We start from the raw sequence: 23,591 nt of genomic DNA, 5'->3' as shown, positions 1-23,591 counted from the left end.
ATCTTCAGGTTTCTGAGGAATCTCCAGACTGACTTCCAGAGTGGCTTGACCAGTTTGCATTCCCACCAACAGTGGGTTAGTGTCCCTTTTTCCCCACATCCTCGCCAGCATCTGTTGTTGGTAGATTTCTGCATGTGAGCCATTCTAACCGGGGTGAGGTGAAACCTCATTGTGGTTTTGATTTGCATTTCCCTGATTGCCAATGACCTTGAACATTTTTTCATGTGCCTGTTGGCCATTTGGATTTCCTCTTTTGAAAAATGTCTATTGAGGTCCTTGGCCCATCTCTTAAGTGGGTTGTTGGTTTTGTTTTTGTGGAGTTTCTTGATCTCTTTGTAGATTCTGGTTATTAACCCTTTGTCTGTTGCATAGTTTGCAAATATTTTTTCCCATTCTGTCGGTTGTCTTTTCACTCTCCTCACTGTTTCTTTTGCAGTACAGAAACTTCTCAATTTGATGCAATCCCAATAGTTGATTTTGGCTTTGACTGCCTGTGCCTCCCGGGTCTTTTCCAGAAATTCTTTGCCTGTGCCAATATCTTGCAGGGTTTCTCCAATGTTCTCTAGTAACTTGATGGTGTCAGGTCGTAGATTTAGGTCTTTAATCCATGTGGAGTGGATTTTTGTGTAAGGTGTAAGGTAGGGGTCTTGCTTCATGCTTCTGCATGTGGAAATCCAATTTTCCCAGCACCATTTATTGAATAGACTGATGGACAGTAATTCTAATATCACATAAGAAAATATACTTTTGGCTTTCAAACTGTGTTAAGATATACTCTATTTCTTATTTTTAAAATAAACTGGGGCTGACATTGTGGCATAGTAGGTTAAGACACCACCACAATGGGCACTGATTCCTGCCCCAGGTGCTCCACTTCCAATCCAGGTCCCTGCTAATGGCCTGGGGAAAGCAGCAGAAGATGACCCAAGTCCTTGGGCCCCTGCAGCCATTTGGGAGTGGGCCAGCGGACAAAAGATCAATATCTCACACCCCCACACACCTAACTTTACCTTTCAAATAAATTTTTTTAAAAAAATAATGAAGTCTTTTTCACTTCCTCACACCACCTAGGCCGAATGGGAAATAGCCGAAGCGCCCTGAAGATGATTATGGAGGAGTTACATGATGTTGATAAAGCAATCGAATTTGCCAAGGAGCAAGATGATGGAGAACTCTGGGAAGATTTGATATTATATTCCATTGACAAACCACGTAAGCAGAAAAACTACCTGCGATTTTCACTTTTTTCTCTTCAACAGCCAGTTATGTCTAGAGTAAGAATTATCTCGATACATTCATTTAAAAATATGGCAAAATATCTACAGTAGAGGAAGCCCAGGTATGTTGTACTGATAGCGGATACTCCTGTGCAGGGAAACCTGGAGCCTCATCACTCTGCACTACCTGAGTGTGATCAACAAGTGGCCACACAGCTTCTCAGCCATGGCCCATGAGGCACATTTTTACCTGCTGCACATTGAATAAATGTCCTCCAAGTTGCTCTGGCTTAGTTTTGTTTTTTGCTTCTATGAGACCTTTATTGAGAGACGTTCAGCCCTTACCAGTCTCTTTTTATGGAAACATGTTGTTTCTGGACTTTGACCATAGTTGGGTGCCTGCATTGTAGTATTTAGTCTTTTCCTTTCCCACCCCATTTTATCAATGTAGCACTAGGAGTTCACATTTGTTGACTCTCAGCTTGGCCGTTTGTGTTGTGCCTCCCATTTTGGAAAGAAACAAACAAAAGCAGTCACCCAACAGTAACCCAAGTCTTCCTTTGAAGATACAAATGACTCAGAAACTAGCAATAGTGATTTATAATCTCTAATGACTGTGTTCTCTTGAAAATGTAAAGAATCGCATTTAGCATAATTAAGTGGGGGTCTGAGGATCTGCATGGATAAGGGAGACTACAGAGAACACATCCTGAAGTTGAGTCCTGTCTCCTCACTGGAAGGCCCTGTGATACATGAGGCCCCATTGCCCTTGTCTGTAGCTTGGGGATACATGACCTTACTACCTTGCAGAGTTTTGGAGAAAAGTGGGTAACAGTTGAGCCATTTAAGTCCTCAGGAAATAGAAGTTGCTCCCCTCCTTCAACATTACAAACTCCATTTTGAAAACTAAGTCCAGGTCATTTGTTCAGCTGCTTTTAAAACTCATTTAGTTTCTCCTTAATATTTCAAAGGAAGTTAGTTCTGTAGAATTTAGCAGATTGAGCTTAAAGGAAGATTAGTTCTTAAGAGTTCAGAAATACAAATAGTTATATTAACACTATGAAGGAGATAGTTTGTTATTTTTTATCTAAAATTACTTTATGTACAAATTAAGTGCATTTGCTTTACATGCTGTTTTATGCGGTATATTGTAGCATTTATTACCGGCTTGTTAAACAACATTGGCACACACGTTGACCCAATTTTGCTGATTCACCGTATTAAAGAAGGAATGGAGATTCCCAATTTGAGAGATTCCTTGGTTAAAATTCTCCAGGACTACAATTTGCAAGTAAGTATCCTTTCCTGGACAAAGCAGCATGCTCAGCTAGTTGACCGACTGCTGAATGAACATTTCTAGGGATTGTGTTGGAAATCAATCAAAATCTTTGAGTATGATAGTTACATTTTATTTAGGCCCAGATATTTGGGACACTGTTCAGGTAAAAGAGACTAGCAACCTCAGCCGTGAAGAAAGCCCTTCCATCCCTGGATTGTCCCCTGGAGTTGAGAAGGCGTTGTGACGTGTGTGTGGGAACGGTAGCAGCATGGCATCCTGAAAGGTGTAAGAGTAGAGCTGGCCTCTGCTGTGGCCCGGGAGTGCAGTGGAGGATGGCCCAAGTGCTTGGGCCCTGCACCCCATGGGAGACCAGGAAAAGCACCTGGCTCCTGCCATCAGATCAGCGCGGTGTGCCGGCCGCAGCACGCCGGCCACAGCGCGCCGGCCGCAGCGGCCATTGGAAGGTGAACCAACAGCAAAAGGAAGACCTTTCTCTCTGTCTCTCTCTCTCACTGTCCACTCTGCCTGTCCAAAAAAAAAAAAAAAAAAGAGACAGAAAAAGAGTAGAGCTGGCTGCTAAATCAGCTGTTCTGATAGTTTCAAGGTGAAAAAATATTGTGTTCATTTGGGAAAATTAAAAAGAAAGGTTTTTAAACAGTTTAATAATTTTCCTTGAAGTCAGTTGGTAATCCATGGCCTGAAACATGTTAAAATATAGTATTCTATTTGTCTTTGTTTTCTAAAATGTTACAACCTCATTATCTCTGTTAATACAGAATCTGTGATCAGAAAAATAGAACCCATTATTTTCATATAAATAATTAATATGAAAACACTAAAACATCCTAATATTCTCCTTAAAAAGACTTAACGATTATTTTTGCTGCTAGCAGCTTCTTTAGAACTTGCAAATTTTGAAAACATACTTCTTTAAAAATTCAGACTCTTAATTTTGTCTTTAATGCACATGAAAATGAGTTTTGTTACAATGAGTGAAACTGCTTTCCTATAAAGGTTTTACAAGTAAAGCCAAGAGGGGAGGGCTGCGGGAGGGAGGGAGGTGTGGGGGGGGAGCCACAACAATAACAAAAGTTGCACTTCATTAAAAAAAAAAAAAAGAGTAAGAGACAAATTAAGTAAGGGGAGCTGTGAGACTAGTCCCACATGAGCTTTGTAGTTGGTGCCCAAGTGACCAAAACTGGAGGCTCATTGGCAGTGAGACCAAATGCCTGCAGATCCACACCTCCTGCCCTGCTCAATATACTTTAAGTCACTCAGCTATCTGACAATCCTATTTAAAATAACTTCAGGCCTCTTACCAAGTTTTCTTTTCTTTGTGGCATGATGACCTTTTAGCACACTAGAAATTGCATATCTTTATCTTATTTGTCCTCTCCCTTAAGAAGTAAGTTCTGGGGCCAGCATTGTAGAGTAGCAGGTAAAGCTGCCATCTGTTTGATCCTTCCCATCCAGATCCCTGATAATGGCCTAGGAAGTGTTTAGGCCCCTGCCACCCATGTGGGAGACCTGGATAAAACTCCTGGTTCCTGGCTTTGGCCTGGCCCAACGTGGCTGTTTTTGGCCATCTAGGGAGTGAACTGGAGGATGGAAGATAACTCTCTCTGTCTCTCTGTAACTCTGAATCTCAAATAAATAAATCTTTAAATAAAAAGAAAAAAAAGTAAGTTCCATGAAAAAAAAAAAAAAAGTGAAGCCAAAAGGTCAGGTTGCAAGAAAAGGAGCAGTGCAATAAGAATGCATAGGACACTGTGAACGGAACAAAGGAGAGGGCCGCTGGCTGTCAGGGTGACAGCTTTCCGTCAGAGGCAGAGTGAGAAAGAGAAGTCGAGAGATGCTCCCTGGCATCCAGAACTGATGCAGGAGATGCAGAGGAAGGTTTGGCCAGGAATGGGTTACAGTGCCATGAACATTTCCCAAGTGCAGCAGTGTGACCATTTTCAAAAGGCAGGCTGAAGGTAAAGGTCACTGGAGTCAAACTGGCTAAGGAGCTGAGGCCACAGCCTTTGCTGATTCATCCAAATGGACTTTGAGGAATAGGAGGAAGATGGGGGCCTCACAAGCCAGGCTCCAGCATTGTCACTGAGCGGGACTGTTAACTTTGCAGTCCTCCTAGACTGTGGCGTGAGTGGGTAACACAACTTTAAAGAAATAGAGATTTTTCCTATAGGTGCATATATGAGAGTTCAAAGAGCCTTCACTCAAGAGAGCATGTGGGTAATTGGCTTCCTAGGAGAGAAACTGGTATTCAGTTAAGCCACAGAAGTAGAGGCCCTATTCTGCTAAAATCCTAACGATATTGCAGGTCTTCACTTCCACTTGGGCTTGGAAGGTTGTAGGTGACTCAGCAGAGTGGTTACAGGAGTGAGAATGAGAAAGGCCAGAAGGAAGTAAAAATTTGGGAATGGGTTGATAGGTGAGGAACACTGATGTTAGGAGCTTGCATTTTGTGCAGTGCCCTAGAAATGTGGAAAGATAATTCAGGTAGGAAAGTTGATAATTCCCATACTTACATTTGGGCTTGGGAGAAAATAGTCTTTTTTGTAAACCTCCAAATGAGCTTGATAATGACCTATACTTCATTGGCCCTGACTACCCCTGGGTAAGCCAGGATGTGCTTGAAGCTTCAGATCCACATTTGCAAATAAGTCATTTAGTTGTCTCTGAACAACTCTTCCTCAAGAGAAGCAATGAAATACGTATCCCTCTGTCCTTCAGCCCCAGTGCAGACGTTCGGCCTCTGGGATGAAAACTGCCTGCCTTTTCTCCCAGGCTCCACATGCTTCCAGAATCACCTAATAAATCCCCGTACTAGGCTCTTATTCCAGAGAACCAGGCTTATGGACACCACTGTGGTCTCACTGCCCATTCATTTTTAATGAATACATTTGCATAGGTCTGAGTCAACTGGAAATAAAAATAAAATTACTATTAGATGCAAAATGAATGCCTAACATAGAAACCACCCACCAAAACAGCTGCTAAATCAATATTTTTATCATCTGAATTGTATTTTAAGATACACAGAGAGCTTTCCCTCACAACATGGAAGTGTGCAGCTGGGTGATGTGTTAAGGAGGCTCAGAATTGTTTGTCAGTGAGCCCTGAGAGCTGTGGTTGCCAAGGACTGGCTTCTCCCAGGAGAGGGTGGTGCCCAGAGGGCAGGTGCAGCAGCATGGAAACTGCCACACCTGTAGGCCGCACTGAAGCACAGTTCTCTTGTTGGAAGAGTCCAAGAGAAGATGGCCTACTGGGACAGGTCTCAGAGAGTCTCTGGGGGTACTTCCTACCTAACCAATGGAGAGTTTAGATTTCTGTTTTTGGGCAAGACAGTTCTTTTTCATTAATAGCCATTTATTTTGTTTCTTTAGGCAACCTATTAGGGATCGCTATGAAAATAAACCAATCTATAGAGCCCCTTGCAGTTTCAAGAGTTTTGCGTCCATGGTTTTGATTGTTTTTAGTTTTACTTGGATCGTAAAACTGTAGTTGATTTTCATATGGTCTCATTTAGTGAAATAAAAAATTGACAACTCCAGTAATCCTCAAAATTTGGGGAAAATTTTGCAAGTCCATGAATTTCCAAGAATTTGAAGCCTACTCTGTGTGGGATGGCATATTGATTCCAGTGGATTTTAAGAACCATTTGTTAAACAAAAAAATGCTGCCCCAGGTCTTCTAGGCAGCTATACTTCTTACTAGTATACACTAGAAATCTCTAAGGGGAGTTTACAATAGAGCAGTCTATTTATGATACAGTTTTAAAACTTCTTTGGGCACTGAAAATGTTTTGGAAGGTCATTTATTAGCCAATTGTTAACTGGAAAGAGAGAGGGTAAGGCTGTGGGAAAAAAACATGAACTCAGCTTTATAGTCATGTTTTCTAAAATGTAACCTCTCACTGAAGTTTAGCATTATTTAGCATGATACCTATGACATAACTGAAGTTAAAAAATTGATGTATCAACTATACTATCAATGTTTGTTTTATTAATGGTTTTAGAGCTTGTTACAATTTGTCAACTTTTCATTGCAACAAAATACATGTGGTGACTAACTTTATGAAGGAAAGAAGTTTAATTTGGCTGGTGGTTCTGGAGAACCACAGGCCCAAGATCAGTTGGGTCCATGGATCCAGCCTGTGGTGACAGCACAGGGCACCACACGGCAGGAGCATGCATGTTTCTATCTGTGTCATGTGGTGTTCTGTAAAGCCTCCAGAATTTAACCATGGGGCTTGACCCTGTCAAACTAACCATCTCTCAAAGGCCCCGTTTCCAAACACATAATTGGATTAGGTTCCCACCCTCTTGGTATCATTAACCTAAGACTTTCAGGAGCAGAACAGTAACACACGGGCCCCAAATATTCAAACAGTAGCTTAATTACTCAACAAAGTTTAAAAGTGTCCTGTGTCCTTAGAAACATAAAATGTCTCTAGGCCTGATTTCAAGGACAGATACCATTTGTTTTGACATAAATTGCTTCCAAAATAAGATAGTGTTAATTTTTCAGTCCTCAGTATAAACTGACCAATTTCCAAATTATTTAATGCTGTAATTTATTTATATTTTTAATACTTATACATTCTATTTGTTAAACATTTTATTGATACACTTAGCATTATTTACCATTTCCATTATTATTTTTTCCTTAAGAATTTTAGCATCTTTGCTCTTAAAACACTTTTCTATTGATTGTCTCACTTCATAAATAATCCATCTTTATAGCAGTTCAGTAGGAACTATCATCCCCATTTTATAGATGAGAAGACTGATTCTCAAATAGATAAATGATTTGCCAGTTTGGGCAGGTGGTGACTTGGGTTTGAACCCAGCCAGGTTCTCTTGACTAAATCTACCTTCTCACCCACAGCGACTTTTGTACACTTGCAGTCTCAGTGTGTGTTTATCTGTTTCCCTCTCCATAAATATATACTTTAAGGTATTTTTATTTATTTGAAATGCAGACAGCAACCTTCCATCCACTGGTTCACATCCCAAGTGCTATGACAGCTGGGGCTGGGCCATGCCACAACCAGAAGCCTGGAACACAATTCAGATCTCCCACAGGGGTGGCAGGGACCCAACTACTTGAGCCCTCGCTGCTGCCTCCCAGGCTGTGCTTTACTGGAATTGCAAAGGAAGCTGACGGACTCTGATATGAGACGCAGGCATCCCAGGCACCGTCTTCAACCTCTGTTCCTCATACCCACCGCTACATTAGCTCTTACAACCACAAGTACACCCTAGAAGTATGCTGATTAAGATAGATTCTCACTTTTTCATTGTTGGTAACAACTCTGGAGAAAATAAAATAAGCATGTTTAACTCGCTCCTAAAAAGGCAGCACAGGCTAAGCCCCCGGGTCCCGGAGGTGAGCCTGAGGCGCATGTAAATGAGCATGTGATCCTGAACAAGTCATGCAGATCTTTGAACCTCTGTTTTCCCCCAGAATGACAAGGAAAGGCTGCAGCTGGAGTAAACCGTCAGTTTAGGTGCTGCAGGAGATACAGAAATTCATAAGGTTAGCTGCAGGTGAAGCAGTGATGTAAGCTGAACTGCCTTTAGGCCAGCACCTGCCTTACTAGGATTCTCTCCATTTCTGTCTAGAGCAAGATTTGGAAGACAAACAGGGCTCTGGTGCCTTGCTTTGGGTCTCCTGCTTACAGGATTTCAGGAATCACTGGAAACTGAGGCTTGACCCTTAACAGATGGACACAGCAATGAGCTCCTCCAGACTTGTTCTGTTTTGTTGATTGACCATTGCATTTGGATCTACTTATCCTTTTACATTTTTATTTATTTATTTGCAAGGCAGACAGAAAGCACATATTCCCATCCTCTGGTTCACGCTTGAAATGGCCACGATGGCCCCCTGCTGAGATGGCAGCCTGGAGCTGAGAACTCCAGCTGGGTGTCCTCTGTAAGTGGCAGCCGCCCAGGTGTCTGAGCTGTCACTGCCACCTCCCAGGGTCTGCATTAGCAGGCATCTGGAATCAGGAGAAGCCTCAGATATCAAATCCAGGCACTCTGACATGGGATGCTTGGCATCCCAACCAGTCCTAGCCACCAGGCCAAATGGGTGCCTCCATTTATACTTGACAGTCTCCCATGTGTGTTAACATGTCCTCACCACGAGCCCGCATTGCAGATGAGAAAGCTGACGCTATGAGATCCTAAACGAGCAGCCCAAGTCAGTGCAGTGGAGCCGGGAATGCAGATCCTTCCACTCCGACTGTGCTGCCCTGCCTCCATGATTTGGAGGTTTTATTTTTTCTTCCATAGTTTATGCTTTTCATTACTGTTTTATGTTTTATTCTGCCTGCATGTATAACCAAGAAGAGGGTTGTGAAACTTTTTCATGGATAAATAATTCCCTACCCAGCTGCCAGCCTGAGAGAGGTATTGCCCAACTTTCTCTTTTCCTTCAGCCTTCAAAAATGGTGCCAATGTGGAATCCCTGCTCAGGGGGGAAAAAGTCGCCGCCACCTCACGAGGAAAGGAGCATTCGCTCTGTTCTCTCCTTTTTCTTGGGATGGAAGCTTGGCTGGAGGAGATTTGCCATTCTTTGTAGTTAAATATAGCGATTGTGGCTGTGTTTTTATTTTTATACCTCTCTTTGTAAGACTTTCTTTGGTGCTCATGCTTCCAGGGTCATGGTCAGGGTACTCATCCCCCTTTCTAAGTCTAGTCAGGCCTGTTTAGTGCTTTGTGTGTGCTTTGCGGTGCTGCTTTTATGTTATGTTTTCCGGGGAAAATGAACTGTGTGTATAGTGCTGCTCCAGATGTCCCATTGGTGTCCGCAGATGCCTTCACTGTTTCCACCAGGGAAACGTCCAGGGCTCGCACGCCAAACAATCAGCCTGCTGTGCTTTAAGGAGCAGCAGACACGATGCTGCAGCCTGGACTCCAGCCCTGGCTCTGTTTTTAACAAGCCCATGAGGTCTCTGGGAAGGTAATTCCACTTTCTGGATCTCAGTTCTTCCATTAAATTCAGTTGCTGTTTGCCAAGCCTAGTGACACACAAGAATTATCTGAATTCCTTTTTAAATTACAGAGTTTCAGGGACCAGCCCAGATGTGCTGGATGAGGACCTCTTGGGGAGGAACAGGTCCTTAAACCACCTGATACATCTTACACATCTGTCTGGCATTAGCCTATGAACTGGCACCCAGCAATGTCAGTTCTAAGGTATCGTGTCTCTGAGTTCCTATTAGAGTCATTTTTATATATTTAATATAGCTATATATTTACTGTTAATATTTTAATGTAAACCACAATACTGATTCTAGATTCTATAAAAAAGTTGCCTAGATTTCTGGGGATATGTTGTTAAGATTTTTTTTTCCGCATAGTTCCTTCTTTTGCCTGAAAAAGTAACATTTAGGGGTAGGTTAAACCACCCCTTACAATGCCAGCATCCTGTAACGTAGTGCCAGTTCAAGTCCCAGCTGGCTATACTTCCCATCTAGCTCCCTGCTAATATGCCTGGGAAAGCAGAAGTTGGCCCAAGTACTCAGGCCTCTGCCACCCAGGTGGGGGACCTGGATGGAGCTCTAGGCTTCTGGCTTCAGTGTAACCCAGCCCTAGCTGTTGCAGCAATCTGGGGAGTGAACCAGCAGATGGACGATCTCACTCTGTCTTCTCTACCTTTTAAACATTTTTTTTTTTCAAATGACATTTATAGCTACATTTCATATTGAAGTACTGGGATTGATTCCCAGCTCCAGCTCGGACTCCAGGAGTAATGGCTTCTTGCTACTTACATGGGAGGCTTGGATTGAGTTCGCAGCCCCTGGCTTTGGCCTGGCCCAGCCCTGGCGGCCGCAGACATTTCTCTCATTTCTCTCTTGAATGGCTTGCTCTGACTTCTGTCTCTTAAATTAAAAAAAAGAAAAAAAGAAAAAAAAAAAGTGATCTGCACACAGAGATGAATAAAGTGACAAGAAGTTCATTCCTTGGCTCCCTTCTGTTTCTAGTCCTCTTCCTAGCAGCTTCTGAGATTTAACCGTGGCTGGGGCTGGGCACCAGGACCACCCCGCTCAGACCCTGACGGCCATCTCCTCAGTGGAGTTTCTGTAGAAGTTCTTGATCTCTCCAGGTGCAGTTGTCTTTAAAATACCATGTGTTTGACGGCTTACAAACACGTTTATTTGCCTATTTGAGTGTCTCGGGTGTCAGACGGTGTGTTCAGTGGAACAGGCCCTCACATCTGGTCTCACTGAGCTGCAGATGAGCAACACTTGCCCCTTCCCAAGCAGCTCCTGACCTGAATGAGTGTTTCTGGGATAAAGAAACAGCTGTAACACTCTCCTCGTTAATCTCCACACACACAAACTGACTCCAGACAACTGCTTGCCTTCCAAAGTTACTTCCGCATTATTCGCATCTGCACAGTGACTGTTACTTCTTTGTTGTTTCCTATATTTCTGTACTTTGATATCTATGAACAAATGAATTAAGACAAGATAGTGACTTCTTTCTCATTTTCCTTTTTTGAGCCCACATGAGTTTCTTTGTGACTCATGATATATAAGCTCTTAATTTTCTTGTAAGAGATGACTTTCAAATTTATAAATCCATGAAATAAACTTTTAAGACCACATTAGATTTTTTTTTTCCTTTCAAATTCTTTCAGAGTAGTCTCATGACAGCCTTTAGATGACAGGTACCTATGACAAACAGCTGTAGCTTCTTTTTAATTGGTATATAGAAGCTTTATAACATTACATACCATTGTGTTTGTAAGACTGTTTGAACTCAACACAAGACCAGGGAATCTTCCTATCTTTTCCTTCTTATTTCTCTGCAGCTCATCATCTCTGATAGTAACTCCATCAAAAGCAAAGCTTTTTCAAATAGAATCAAGTCCCATAGCACCGTGGCTTGAAGGAAGGACTACACGAGGGGAACATTTCTTGGTCCAGCCTTGTATCATATTGGGGCTTATAAAACCAGGTAGCCGTTTGTCATTTGCAATTCTAATGCTAAGCACTTAAGCATGAACAAGATGATGTCAGCAAAAAGTTCAATGTTCAAAGAATCTTAAAATAAAAATTCCAGAAACTCGGCAATTTTTGATGATATTTTTCCCACGGCAGCTGTTTCTAATGAACCGTAATAACTTTGCTGACGTACAGTTCTTTTACTGCTTTATAAAATGTCTCAGAGTCTGGCGTTTTGCTTGTGGTTGAGGTTTTATTATCAATGGTGACGAACTGCAGAGAAATAAGAGGGAAACTACAGTGCAAATCTAAAGTCAAGTTGGTTTCCAGCATGTCCCTATTTAAATTTACAATAGCACAAACTGTGCATGCAACAAACTGATTATAGAAGCTGTACCTGGTTGTCTTAAAAATGAAGAGGAAAGAATAAAATCATACTAATAAATTGTAAAATTCAGACAAACAGAACTACAGAAGGAAGCAATGTAATTTTAAGAAAAGAAGAATGGTTGAAGAGGATGTGGGAAGAAGTTAACCCCACAGATTTGTGTAATTTTGAAAAAAAAAAAAAAACCAGGAGAGTCCCATAATAAAAATGAATCTCTGAAAGATAATATTGTGCTGTCTAAGCAATGCCTACAGATATTTTTGAGATGAAAATTAATGTTATGAAACTGAGGAAATGACTGTGGCTTATCCCCATGAAATTCTAATAAGAAATATAGATTACAAAGCAAAGAATAGTAGTACTGTCTTATGTATTATGTGGAGACATTTCATGGATAACAAGATGCTTCAAACTGATTTTAATTTCTGAAAGTGATATCCGAGGCTGTCCACCATAAAGAATAGTGAAAGAGGAGGAAACTGACAAGAGTTTTTTGTTTTTGTTTTTGTTTTTTTTGTTTTTTGTTTTTTGTTTTTTTTTTTTTTTTTTTGCTGAGTTCATCTGAGAAAGGCCAGTAGGCATACTTTGCTCAACAAGAAACAGTTTTGTAGGGGAGAAAGATGTGCTTCTTAAAACCGCATACATGTAAGCTTCTGTGGTCGACAAATACTCTGAAAATATCACAGAATGTGTTTGCAACTTCCATGAATTCTGAGAAAAAGATACGGAAACACAACCAGAATAAACACAGAAAAGACAGACCGTGCAGACCGATTTAAGTTTTCAGCACCTAAAATAAGTAAAGGATATGAGTTTATATCAATTTTTGAAAACTCAAAGTTTTTTAGGAAAATACAAATTACCATCATTCACTCAAAGAAGCTCAATTAGTAGTCAGAGCATATTACCGCAGCAGAAGCACTATTCGATAGACACATTTCAAGACAAGTGTATCAAGTCTTTTAAAAAGTGTGCATCTCTGTGTTACGTGAGTTTGCCAGAGAAAAGAGTGGAAACAATCGTGAACTCCTCCTTGGGTGCTGGGACAACCTTAACGCCAGCATTATGCAAAGACAGGATGAGGAAAGTATGATTGCACCTTTGTTTTTTAGCAGAAAATCAATAAATTGAATTTGGCCATTTATTTGTTAAAAGTACATTAATATCATATATTTTCTGTTCTCTCTAAAATAAGCTATATGTTGAATAAAAAATTCTAATCAAAATGCCAAAACAATCTGTCATGGAAATTCATAAATTGGTCCCAGGGTCTATATAAAATATGAAAGACTAAGACTTGTCTAAGCAGAATAAGGAGGATAGATTAAAATGGAATAAACCAGTTTAGAGAACTCTTTGACAGTTACTCAGGAAATGAACCATATACTTACTCCCTGACCTGGAATTTTCACCTTTAGGTATGTTTATGTAAGAGATGAAAAGCAGGTCCATCCAAAGGTCTGTTCAAGAATGTCATTTTTAACTACATCCTTTTTTTTTTTTGGCCAGGCAGTGAGAGAGAGAGTTACAGACAGTGAGAGAGAGACAGAGAGAAAAGTCTTCCTTCTGTTGGTTTACTCCCCTAATGGCTGCTACGGCCAGCGCTGTGCCTATCCGAAGCCAGGAGCCGGGTACTTCATCCCGGTCTCCCATGTGGGTACAGGGGCCCAAGCACTTGGGCCTTCCTCCACTGCCCTCCCAGGCAACAGCAGAGAGCTGGACTGGAAGAGGAACAACCAGGACTAGTACCCGGCGCCCCAACTAGGACTAGAACCTGGGGTGCCAGCACTGCAGGCGGAGGATTAGCCAAGTGAGCCATGGCGCCGGCCCTTAACTACATCCTTAATAGCTTAACCTGGAAACAGCCGTAAATGTCCTTCAACAGGAGAATGTACCCAAGTTGCTACCTCTTGGTCACAAAGTAGATGCTCTCTGTCTAGGCTTCACATCTACATTTCAAGCAGGAAGATGTGGGAGAGCAAAGGGACTTTTCCTAATGAAGTTTTCTTTTTGATTTGGAAGGGACAGTTTCCCAGGATCCATGTTATAGCAGCCAGTGATAGATTTGAGGTGGGCACACACTAAATAGGGTTGGAGTTGTACTTGTAAGGACGTAGGAGGAGCTGGGGTGTGCAAGCGTCACCTGTGAAATACTTTCATGTTCTGGAATAAGAGCTGACTCACATGGCTAAGTATTAATAGATTTGTATCTAGATAGTAGGAACTTAGAAATTTATTATTCTATTTTTTAAAAATTCATATTTTAGAAAATATGGCATAAAGTAATTAGAGTACTGAATGAGAGCAGCAGTGGATTTGATACCATTCTGGTCTTTGAAAACCTGGCTACCGGAATAGTGTGTGTGTGCCTCGAGGGTAAAAGAACATCAAATCTGGGGACGGGTGGAAGGTGACAGCCCCCAGCTGGGAAGCTCACCTTGGAAGACGAAAGTAGACAGAAATCATGAGTGCGAAGATGACCTACTTACGCCATATCCTACAGTGTCTGACTTTGAACCATCTGTGTCTAATAAAGGCATCTGTGGGAAGTACCAAATATGAACTTCTGAGGGTGAAATTAGTGTCATCAACAGCACGTTTCTCATGAGTCACTGATGTGGCTCCTGGGAAATCATAGTCCACCTGATATCTTGTCATGTCTGCTACTGAAAACAGTGCCTCTATGACATCACAGGATAATCTTGCACAAGCCTTTTTCACACCCTTGTCTTCAAATTATTAGAGATGCTACAGGATAAACAACTCCTTTCTACAGATAGCAGCTCACTTTTCGAAAGACCTGCCTTGCATCATGCAAAGGCAGCTTACACCGTTTTCCTGTTTTTCTGATTTGGAGCTTGGATTTTGGTCAGCTGAAGTAGAAAGTGACACAGTGAGCAGTGGATGCTTTCTCTCCGCCTGGCTGGCTGCCTCTGCTTGCTCACATTTTTCCTAGAACATACTTTGCGCAGGTAGATGGATGGCACCTATTTAGAAAAATGCAGCCCTACGGTGGAGATGGTTCCATCTTGGTTTGCAGGGTTTGCTTTTTTCCTTTTTAGTTTGCAGACATAGTGGCCTCTGTCTAGACTGCTGGCTCTGCCCTCCCTCCTGGATTATTCATGCAGTGGGCATCAAACACCCACGAAGGGTCAGAGCCAGTCCTTTTTGAAATGTTTCACCTGTGGTGTTGTGACGGACTCCATTTTTCTTAAGGTTTCTTTGTTCCCTTGTTTTGCAGGCTAAGCAGCTTTACATGTTTGCTTATACATTTCCTTAGTTTTCTGACATCAGTATTTCTTAGATGTCTGTCTTGTTATTTTTCACCTCTTCTTGTATACCTTAATGGTGCCTGCTACAAGTTTAATGTCTTTTTAAAATGAATTTAAGACTCCATGTTTAAAGGATAAAAACTACACTGGCAGTTTCTCAGTGTAGGGACGTTAAAATCATTTGATGTTCCATTCATTAGCAGAAGGGATAGGTATATACTGGACATCAGATCTGTTTTCCTACACATCTGCCTGTGTACCATTACCAGGGAAAGGCATCTGGCTGACTCGGAGCCCGTGCTCTTTGGGATCTGAGAGGAACGGGTGCTGCTGTAGGAGACTGGGCGTGAGACACCATTGTTGGCTGCTCCCTACTCCCCTTCCCTGATGATAGGAATTGGGAACCTGTGAGACCAAAGTGCCCCTGTCGCTTTAGAGTTGAGAGCAGTCAAGGTGTACCCCAATAGAAACACCTGCCATGCCCCAGAGCCACTGGAAGACACGTGCTGCACAACCACAGGGCTGCACCGTGGTGAGGCAGCCGGGTCTTCACGTGAGGGACATAAAATTGCACATTGCTACATGTGATGTGACACACTGCTCCTGAAGAGGAAAGCCACTGGCATAGCTCCAAGGTGTCTCAGTCCTTTAGGCCTTGAGTTCCGTGAGTTCTGACTTTACCACACCTCGCATGTCCTCCCTCCCAGTTTCCTATATGGATGGAGCATCCCTAATCTCAAAATCTGAAATCCAAAATCTTTTGAGCACTAAGATGACACGACAAATGGAAAATTCCACACCTGACCTCATGTGATGAGTCACGGTCAGAATAGAGATGCATTACAGATCTTGGCCACGTGTGTGAGATGTAGGTAAAGTAGACATACATTCTGCTTTAGACTTGAGACGTTTTCCAAGGTAACTCATTGTGTACATGCAAATGTTTCAAAGCCTGAAGAGATAAGGCATACTCAGCCAGTACACCAGTACTACCTAAGAAAACCCAACAAAGGGTAGAAGCTCATTCTGTGGCCCAGAGTGTCTATCAGGTGAAGATATCGCCTCTCCCTTCTGTGCCCCCTGCCTAAAAGAAGGTGGGCAGTTTGGACTTGTCGTAGCCCTGGTGCTGAAATAAATATGAGTCTGGTACCAACTGAAATGGCCTCATCCTCGGCCGCATGTTCCTGGGCTGCTGAAGTGCTGTGCTCCTCTCAGCATCCTCCAGGCGGGGAGGAGCAAATAATAGAAAGCCCACAGAGCAACAAGAAAAATGCATAAAGCAGCAAAGGGTGCATTACTGGGATAAGGAATGGGAGCATGGGCCTTGTGACAGAATGTTGCTGTTTATGGTCATTTTTCACTTGTCAGCCGCCCAGGTCCCCATACTGGAGGGCTAAGGTGGTTATTTACCACTGCACACGTGCACATGCCACATTCACAGCACTACGCTAAGTGGTTTGGGTTTAGAAGAGAATGTAAAGCAAGTTGCAGCCGAGAGGAGACATCGAATGGACATCACATCTGTTTGGTTTTGCCTTAGACATCACAGCGACCCAGGATGCATTTGGGAAGTCAGTGGGTTTATGAAACAAACGAATGATCTGGAATAGCAGGTTTTGCATCCTCAGCAAAGATCTGAAGGTTGGAATGAAGAGGACGTGATGTGACCAACCTGCTAGAGAGTCTACATGAGGAAATCCTCCCTAGATAGCAGCAACGGGGTTAGTTCATGTAGGGCCTTCTTTGCCAGACTCTAGAACTTGTGGTTGATTTTACAATGCTACAGCAGGCACTGTGTGGGGTTGCAAGAAAAAAACCACAGGGCATGATGACTGCATCGTGACTGCGAAGGTCAGTCTGGCAGTGGTCGGAGGGAAGAGGGTACTGCGGGCAGGAGAAGCAGTAGGTGCAGTATTTCACACCACCTTTCTGAATCTCCAATTAAACGCACCCCACGGTCCACCCCCCAGCATTTGAGTCTACTTAAGATGGCCTTTCTTTTTAAATGTGTGCACTAGATTCTGCTTCGAGAAGGCTGCAAGAAGATTCTCGTAGCTGACTCTTTGTCCTTGCTGAAGAAAATGCACCGAACTCAAATGAAAGGTGTTCTGGTTGATGGTGGGTAAAGCTGAAATAATCCCGTGAACTCCGGTGTGCCCTGCTTTCAGAACAGGCAGAGCAGGTGGAAGCAGTGCATAATGCAAAATGTGTGCGTTTGTCTTGCAGAGGAGAATATCTGCGAATCGTGCCTTTCCCCTATTCTGCCATCAGGTAAGACGGGCGGGAAGGGGAAAATAGTCTCAGACACACATCACTGATGGATGGAATTGGGATTTTTGAGTAGCTGATTACTATTTGTGGACTGCCACAGCTTTCAGAATCATCTAGCGTAGTCCCACGTCCCTCCCTCGGTAAATGCTGGTGCTGCCATTCTTGAGATCTGTGGTTCTCAAGGCCTAGGGCAAGTCAGCATCACCTGGCAAGCTCCTTAAGATGCACATTGCAGGCCTCACCCTGGGTTTCTGATGGCAAAGATCCAGGATGGGGACTGCTGACCTGCATTTCTAACCATTTCCCGGGGGATGGTGACACTCCTGGCTTAGGGGGCATTCTTTGAAAACTACAGTTCTCACATAAAAGAAAACCAAGCAAAAACTGAGCAGCAGCCCGTTTAAACTGCACACTGGGTAAGCACACGTGTATGCTGGGAAGCACTGTGTAGGTGCCTAAACCTCTTCCTCTGCTGCGTGGTTCTGGGCATCCAAATCATCTCACATCTCACAAAAGCCTAACAGTTGCCATCTAATTGAAACTCTGTAACCCTTTACAAGACATGAGCATTTGTTTACTTATGATTCTTGGTAGATACTGTGTCCTTTTACTTAGGGATCATTATGACATGAGAAAAGGAAATGCACGTAAGTTCAGTATAGAGACATCCCAAAATGGTGGCGTGCATATGCATCATAGGAACAGGTTGTATGGTAGGGCAGGGGAAGTGCTTCCACTTAGGCTTTTGTCTACAGGTAATGGGTTTGGGTTTTTAAGACCTTCTGTTAAAAACTGCAGTGGTGCAGGGAAAGAAGTGAGTTTCCCTTTTTTATTTATCTGAAAGGCAAAGAGACAGAGAGGTTCATACCCCAAATGCCCATGACAGGCAGGGCTGTGCCAGACCAAAGCCAGGAGCCAGGAACTCTCTCCAGGTGTCACACATGTGTGGCAGGGAACCAGGTTATTCAGTTATTCCCTGCTGCCCCTCGGGGTATGCATAAGCAGGAAGCTGGACTGGAAGTGAACATGGCACTTGATCTCAGGCATTCAGGCACTCCAGTATGGGATGCAGGCATCCAAAGCAGCGTCTTAACCACTGTGTCACAATGTTCACCCAGCAAGTGAGCTTTCACAGTGTTTTAATAGAAAGTGATCACATGTATCCCACTGCCGTTAAATCAACTGACCAATTTCATCTGCTAAGGGTACTGGCTCTTCCCAGAAATAAGCTGCCCACACACAGCAGGAACCAATGGTGGGACATGCCCAAGCAGGAATGAATTAAATGCAAGGTCATGGGGTAAACATTTGGCTAGTGCTAAGGAAACCAGTTGGGATACCATATCCCACATCAAACTGCCTGGGTTTAAGCCCTGACTGCTCCCAATTCTTTAAAATGTACTTATTTATTTGAAAGAGTTACAAAGAGAGATAGAAACAGACCTTCCATCTACTGGTTCACTCCCCAGATGCCCACAATGGCCAGCAGTGAGCCAGGACAAAACCAGAAGCTAGGAGCTTCTTCTAGGTCTCCCACATGGGTAGCAGGGGCCCAAACACTTGGGCCCTCTTCCACTGCTTTTCCCAGGCCATTAATAGTGTCTGCGCCCAATTCTAGTTCCCTACAAGTACACCCCAGGTGGCAGCAGATAATGGCTCAAGTGCTTGGGTCCTCTCACACACTGGAGACTGGGATTGAGTTCCTGGTTCCTGGTTCCTGGTTTTGGCCTGGCCCAGCCCTGGCTATTGTGGGCATTTGGGGTGTGAACCAGAAGATGGAAACTCCAGCTGTGTCTCTTAAATGAAAAAAATGTGTGTGTATACATTTTTTTTTCAATGCATGGTCTTGGCAAATGTAGGAAGGCTTTTTTTTTTTTTTTTTAAGATTTGTTTTACTTATTGGAAAGGCAGAGAAGAGGAGACAAAGGAGGAGAGCTCCCATCTGCTGATTCACTCCCCAAATGCCCACAACAGCAAGGGCTAGGCCAGACTGAAGCCAGGAGCCTGGAAATCTAGACAAGTCTCTCACACGGGTGGCAGGGGCCTAAGCACTTGAATCACCCCCTGCTGCTTTCCCAGGTGCACTAGCAGGAAGCTAGATTGGAAGCAGAGCAGTCAGGACTCAAATCATTGCTCAGATAGGAGGTACCAAGTAAGAAAGCTGTGAATCACACAGTGTCATGATTATGCCTGACCTGCTGATGGCACTGAGTTCTCCTTTCTCCTCCCCCCTCCCTGCCCCCAGATGCAGCAAAGCCCTTCAGCGTGGTGGTCTTCCACTGCCGGCACATGTTCCACAAGGAGTGCCTGCCCGTGCCTAGCATGGTGAGTTGACAGCTTGGCAAATGACAACTCAAGAAAAACCGAAACAATCAGAGTATACTCAAAACTATAACCGTCATCCTTATGGCTCCACTAGTACACAACCATCTGTGTCCATGGATTCAACCACCACTCAAAACTATTTGGAAGAAAATTACATCTGTACTGAACATGTGCAGACTTTTTCTTGTTATTGCCTAAATAATACTCTATTAACAACTGTTTACATGAAAATTACATTATGGACTAGGTATTCTATTAATAATGATTTAAAGTGTATAGGAAGCTGCAGGTAGGTTATATGGAAATACACCACTATTTTATATAGGAGACTTGAGTATCCTGGGATCTTGTTAGAAGGCTCTAGAACAAATCCCCCACATACACCAAGGTATGCTTTGACTCACGGAATAACATCTGGTCTAGACTGTTCCTACATGAACCAGAAGTAATGTCCAGAAAAAGGAGTGACATGTCATTGCATCCCCTTCGCCCTCTAACACTGCAATAATATTTCTATTCGAGAGTAGAGCTTTTTTATTAACCTGTTCTTTTTTTAATTTCATTTTTAGAATTCTCCTGCACAGTACTGTAACATCTGCAGCGCTAAGAACCGTGGACCAGGAAGTGCAATTTTAGAGATGAAAAAGTAGCACAATTCTGCTTGTCAGTCCCCTCCTCATGACTCTTTTTAAGACTGTTTTTGCAAAAACAGAATTATTTGTTGATACCAGTAGTGGAGAGCTTTGTTCATGTTCATGTTAGCTCAAATATGGTTTCCTCATCTTTGCCTGTCTTGCAGAAGTTAGGGCTTTTTCCATACCCTGAAACACTTGGGTCTGTAGTCATTTGTCTGGCTTATTACTGAGTAACTGATACATAAGCCTAAGAGTCAGAAGCAGATTTTTTCGACCTGAATAAAGCCGTTCAACCATTGAGTGGTCTACAGATCACTGTCCTGGCCATGTGAAAACATCTCCAGCTGCAGTTCTCCCACAAGCTTCTTCCCACAGCTCAGACGTCGCCTCCATGTACTCTGCTAGCCGCATTCTCTCTTTCAAGTTTGACTTACTTTCTATGTCATCAACTGTGGTTCACATCTTAAGAAGCATGTAATGAAACATCACCATGACACTGTCATTCATCCAGTGACATCTGGGAGTAGCATTAACAGGCTGGTCTCCTGTGGCTTTATGTGTACCAGCCACGTGTTCTGTGTGTCCTGACAGCTAGCAGAGTAACTGGCCCTGGCTGGCACTCAGTGTCTGTTGGTGGGATAAATGTAGGCTCTTCTCATTGTGAAGGACTCACTTCTACTGGGTTGAACAACTGCAATCAAGAAGTCTAACGCCTTACATGGAATAGAACAGGGCTTCAACCCTTTGGTGGCGGAGTGGTTATAGTTGGGTTTTCTGGTGGGAAGGAAAGAATCAACCCCATCCGAACTGAGGGGGATTCTCAGGAAAAATGAGACTGTCTGATGCCAACACTTGGGTCTGATCGTGGTTCCTTTTGCCCTCTATGGGGCCTCTCCATAGAACAAAAGGTACAGTAGAGAGAGAGAACTCGGACTGGTGACTGTAACAGTCACTGGTCTCATCTGTCTTGGGATATCCCTGCATAAAAGTGTAAAAAAACACATACACTTATTCCTGCCGTCCTACTCCCGTAAGCAGGAGGGAGTGCAGCTTTCTCTGCCTTCTTTTTAGGGAGGACAGGATGCTCCTGATTCCTGAGCACCTGTAGACCGCCAGCACTCCCATTAACATCCATTTGATCCTGACGACCTCCCCAGGAAGAAGATGCTACATCCTCGGGTCACAGGTGAAGAACCCAGTATGTAGAAATGTTGTCATGGCAGAGACGACTGCCTATTTCAGATCAGGGCTCCCTCTCCCTTTCAGAAATCACAGGACTGGAGCTGGCACTGGGGCACAAAGGGTTCAGTTGCTGCCTGTGATGCCAGCATCCCATAAAGGTTCCAGTTCAAGTCCTGGCTCGCCCTCTCCGTAACTCTAAGCTTCAGATAAATAAAAGATCTTAAAAAAATCACTGGACTAAGTTCAAAGCAAACATACAACAGATACATCTCTTTAGCTTGGGGTTAAAATTCTCTAGCAAGCAACAGGTTTGTTAGTCATAAATATTTAGCATTGGAAGAATCTTTGCTGTTACTGAATGTACTCCTCCACCTTCTTACATTTTCTTTTTCCAAGTCTGGTATTCTTCCTGCTACATCGCTAATTTACATGTTTTGAAAAACATGAAACCCTTGCCTCACAAAAATATGTTACAAGTAAGCCTATCTTGTTTTCAACATTACCAATTTAGTGTAATTATTCAGCTTAAATTATTAAACTTATATCATTACTTCATACGATTTGAGCAAGTTTATTTCCAAAATGATTATAAAGCCACTAATAGGATTTAATAATTTCCATAAATCATTTTGATTTAAAGGTAAATTACACTATTATCTCCAGGCATGAAGAAAATTCTGAGTACAGAAACAGAGATGATAATTAACCATTTTTTCATTTTTAAAAAACTTAAAATATATTCCTTCACTGTTTCAGAAATAACACATTGGAAAATTCCTGAACAATACAGATTTCATTGTTTATGAACCCAGGCTTGCTCTTTGGAATTTTTTTAAATTAACCATATCAGACAATTCTATTAAAGAACAAACAATCCTTTAAAATTTTTTTCTTGCTCTTTGTTTAAATATGGCAAACTTAAGTCAGTGAACTTTTTTTATGTTTGACTAATTTCAAAACACTGGTTAAAAAGCCAACCTAATTCACTTGTGTTGGAAAAGAGGAAACATAGTTGCAAGGTGTTTGTTTTGCACTGTTTTTAAAGAAAGCTATTCTCTGTGAAACAACCCATTTCAAAGTTATTTTGTCATAGCAGTTCTTTTGTTTTTAGCCAAAAACATACTGGTAAATATTCATCCTTGAGAATTTTTAAGATGTTCTTAATGACTGTTTAATTTGGTTGTGCTACTGTTAAAGCACACATTTTAACATCATAAAAAACAAATCTCTTGAGCAGTCCCTGTGCCTCAGGCACTGTGAGGAGCACCTTGCATATATCCGCTGGCATATGGTGAACACCACCATTTCCCCTGAGAGGTCACTGCTGCACATGAAGTTAAGCCCAAGGCTGACACTTGGTCAGTGCTACAGCCAGAACTCGCCCAGGCAGACAGCCTGCACGGTATCGGGTCTTACCCACTGCATACTTGGTCCTTTTTGTACTAAGTACTTACACGACCTTTTTCGAGTAATATCTAGAAAGCAAAATCCATTCTTTGAAGAGAAAGGGGTGTATTATAAAGGAGTAAGTGGCTCACAGGCCCATTGATGAGGCTGAAGAAGCAAAGGGAGAACCTCCGAGAACACCTACAAAGCCGTCCCACAGGACACACCCATCACAGCCTCGGCTGCGGCCACCTTGCCTTGCCAGTCCTTGTTTGTTTTTATTTTACTGTTTATCATTTTCACCTGTGTGAAAGGTAGAGCGAGAGAAAGATGATCTTGCATCTGTTGGCTCACTCCACAAATGCCTGCAATAGCTATGGAGTGAGCCAGGCTGAAACCAGGAGCCCAGAGCTACATCTGAGCTTCCCCCATGGGTGTCAGGGGCCCAAGTACTTGTGCCACCATCTGCTGCCTCCCAGGGTTCATTAGCAGGGAGCTGGCTCAGAAGCGGAACAGCCAGGACTGAAACTGGCACTTTGATAAGGGATACAGTGGCTTAACCTGTACCGCAAAGCTCTGCCGATCCTCATATTAATGCTGTGTACATTAAAATATAATTTATTTCTTTTACTTTCTCAGGAACATCATGTAAGACATACTCTGTGTACACA

General features: G+C 42.8%; 1 protein-coding gene across 6 annotated transcripts in view; it reads left to right on the top strand.

The window, feature by feature from the left end:
• Positions 1-22,089, top strand: part of VPS41 (VPS41 subunit of HOPS complex) — a 187,422-nt gene extending 165,333 nt beyond the window's left edge. For all 6 annotated transcript variants that reach the window (XM_008261661.4, XM_008261660.4, XM_070059752.1 and 3 more), the window contains 6 exons: positions 1,072-1,212; positions 2,372-2,508; positions 17,140-17,239; positions 17,348-17,392; positions 19,638-19,717; positions 20,287-22,089. In XM_008261661.4, the coding sequence (XP_008259883.1) occupies positions 1,072-1,212; positions 2,372-2,508; positions 17,140-17,239; positions 17,348-17,392; positions 19,638-19,717; positions 20,287-20,367 (584 nt within the window). In that variant the 3' untranslated portion in view covers positions 20,368-22,089. The remainder of the gene's footprint in view (positions 1-1,071; positions 1,213-2,371; positions 2,509-17,139; positions 17,240-17,347; positions 17,393-19,637; positions 19,718-20,286) is intronic.
• The last annotated feature ends 1,502 nt before the right edge of the window (positions 22,090-23,591 follow it).

The sequence above is a fragment of the Oryctolagus cuniculus genome, chromosome 16 (assembly GCF_964237555.1).
Source record: "Oryctolagus cuniculus chromosome 16, mOryCun1.1, whole genome shotgun sequence".
In the NCBI taxonomy this organism is placed as follows: Eukaryota; Metazoa; Chordata; class Mammalia; order Lagomorpha; family Leporidae; genus Oryctolagus; species Oryctolagus cuniculus.
The sequence above is the reverse complement of the archived record's forward strand: the minus strand, read 5'-3'. Positions and strand labels throughout refer to the sequence as shown.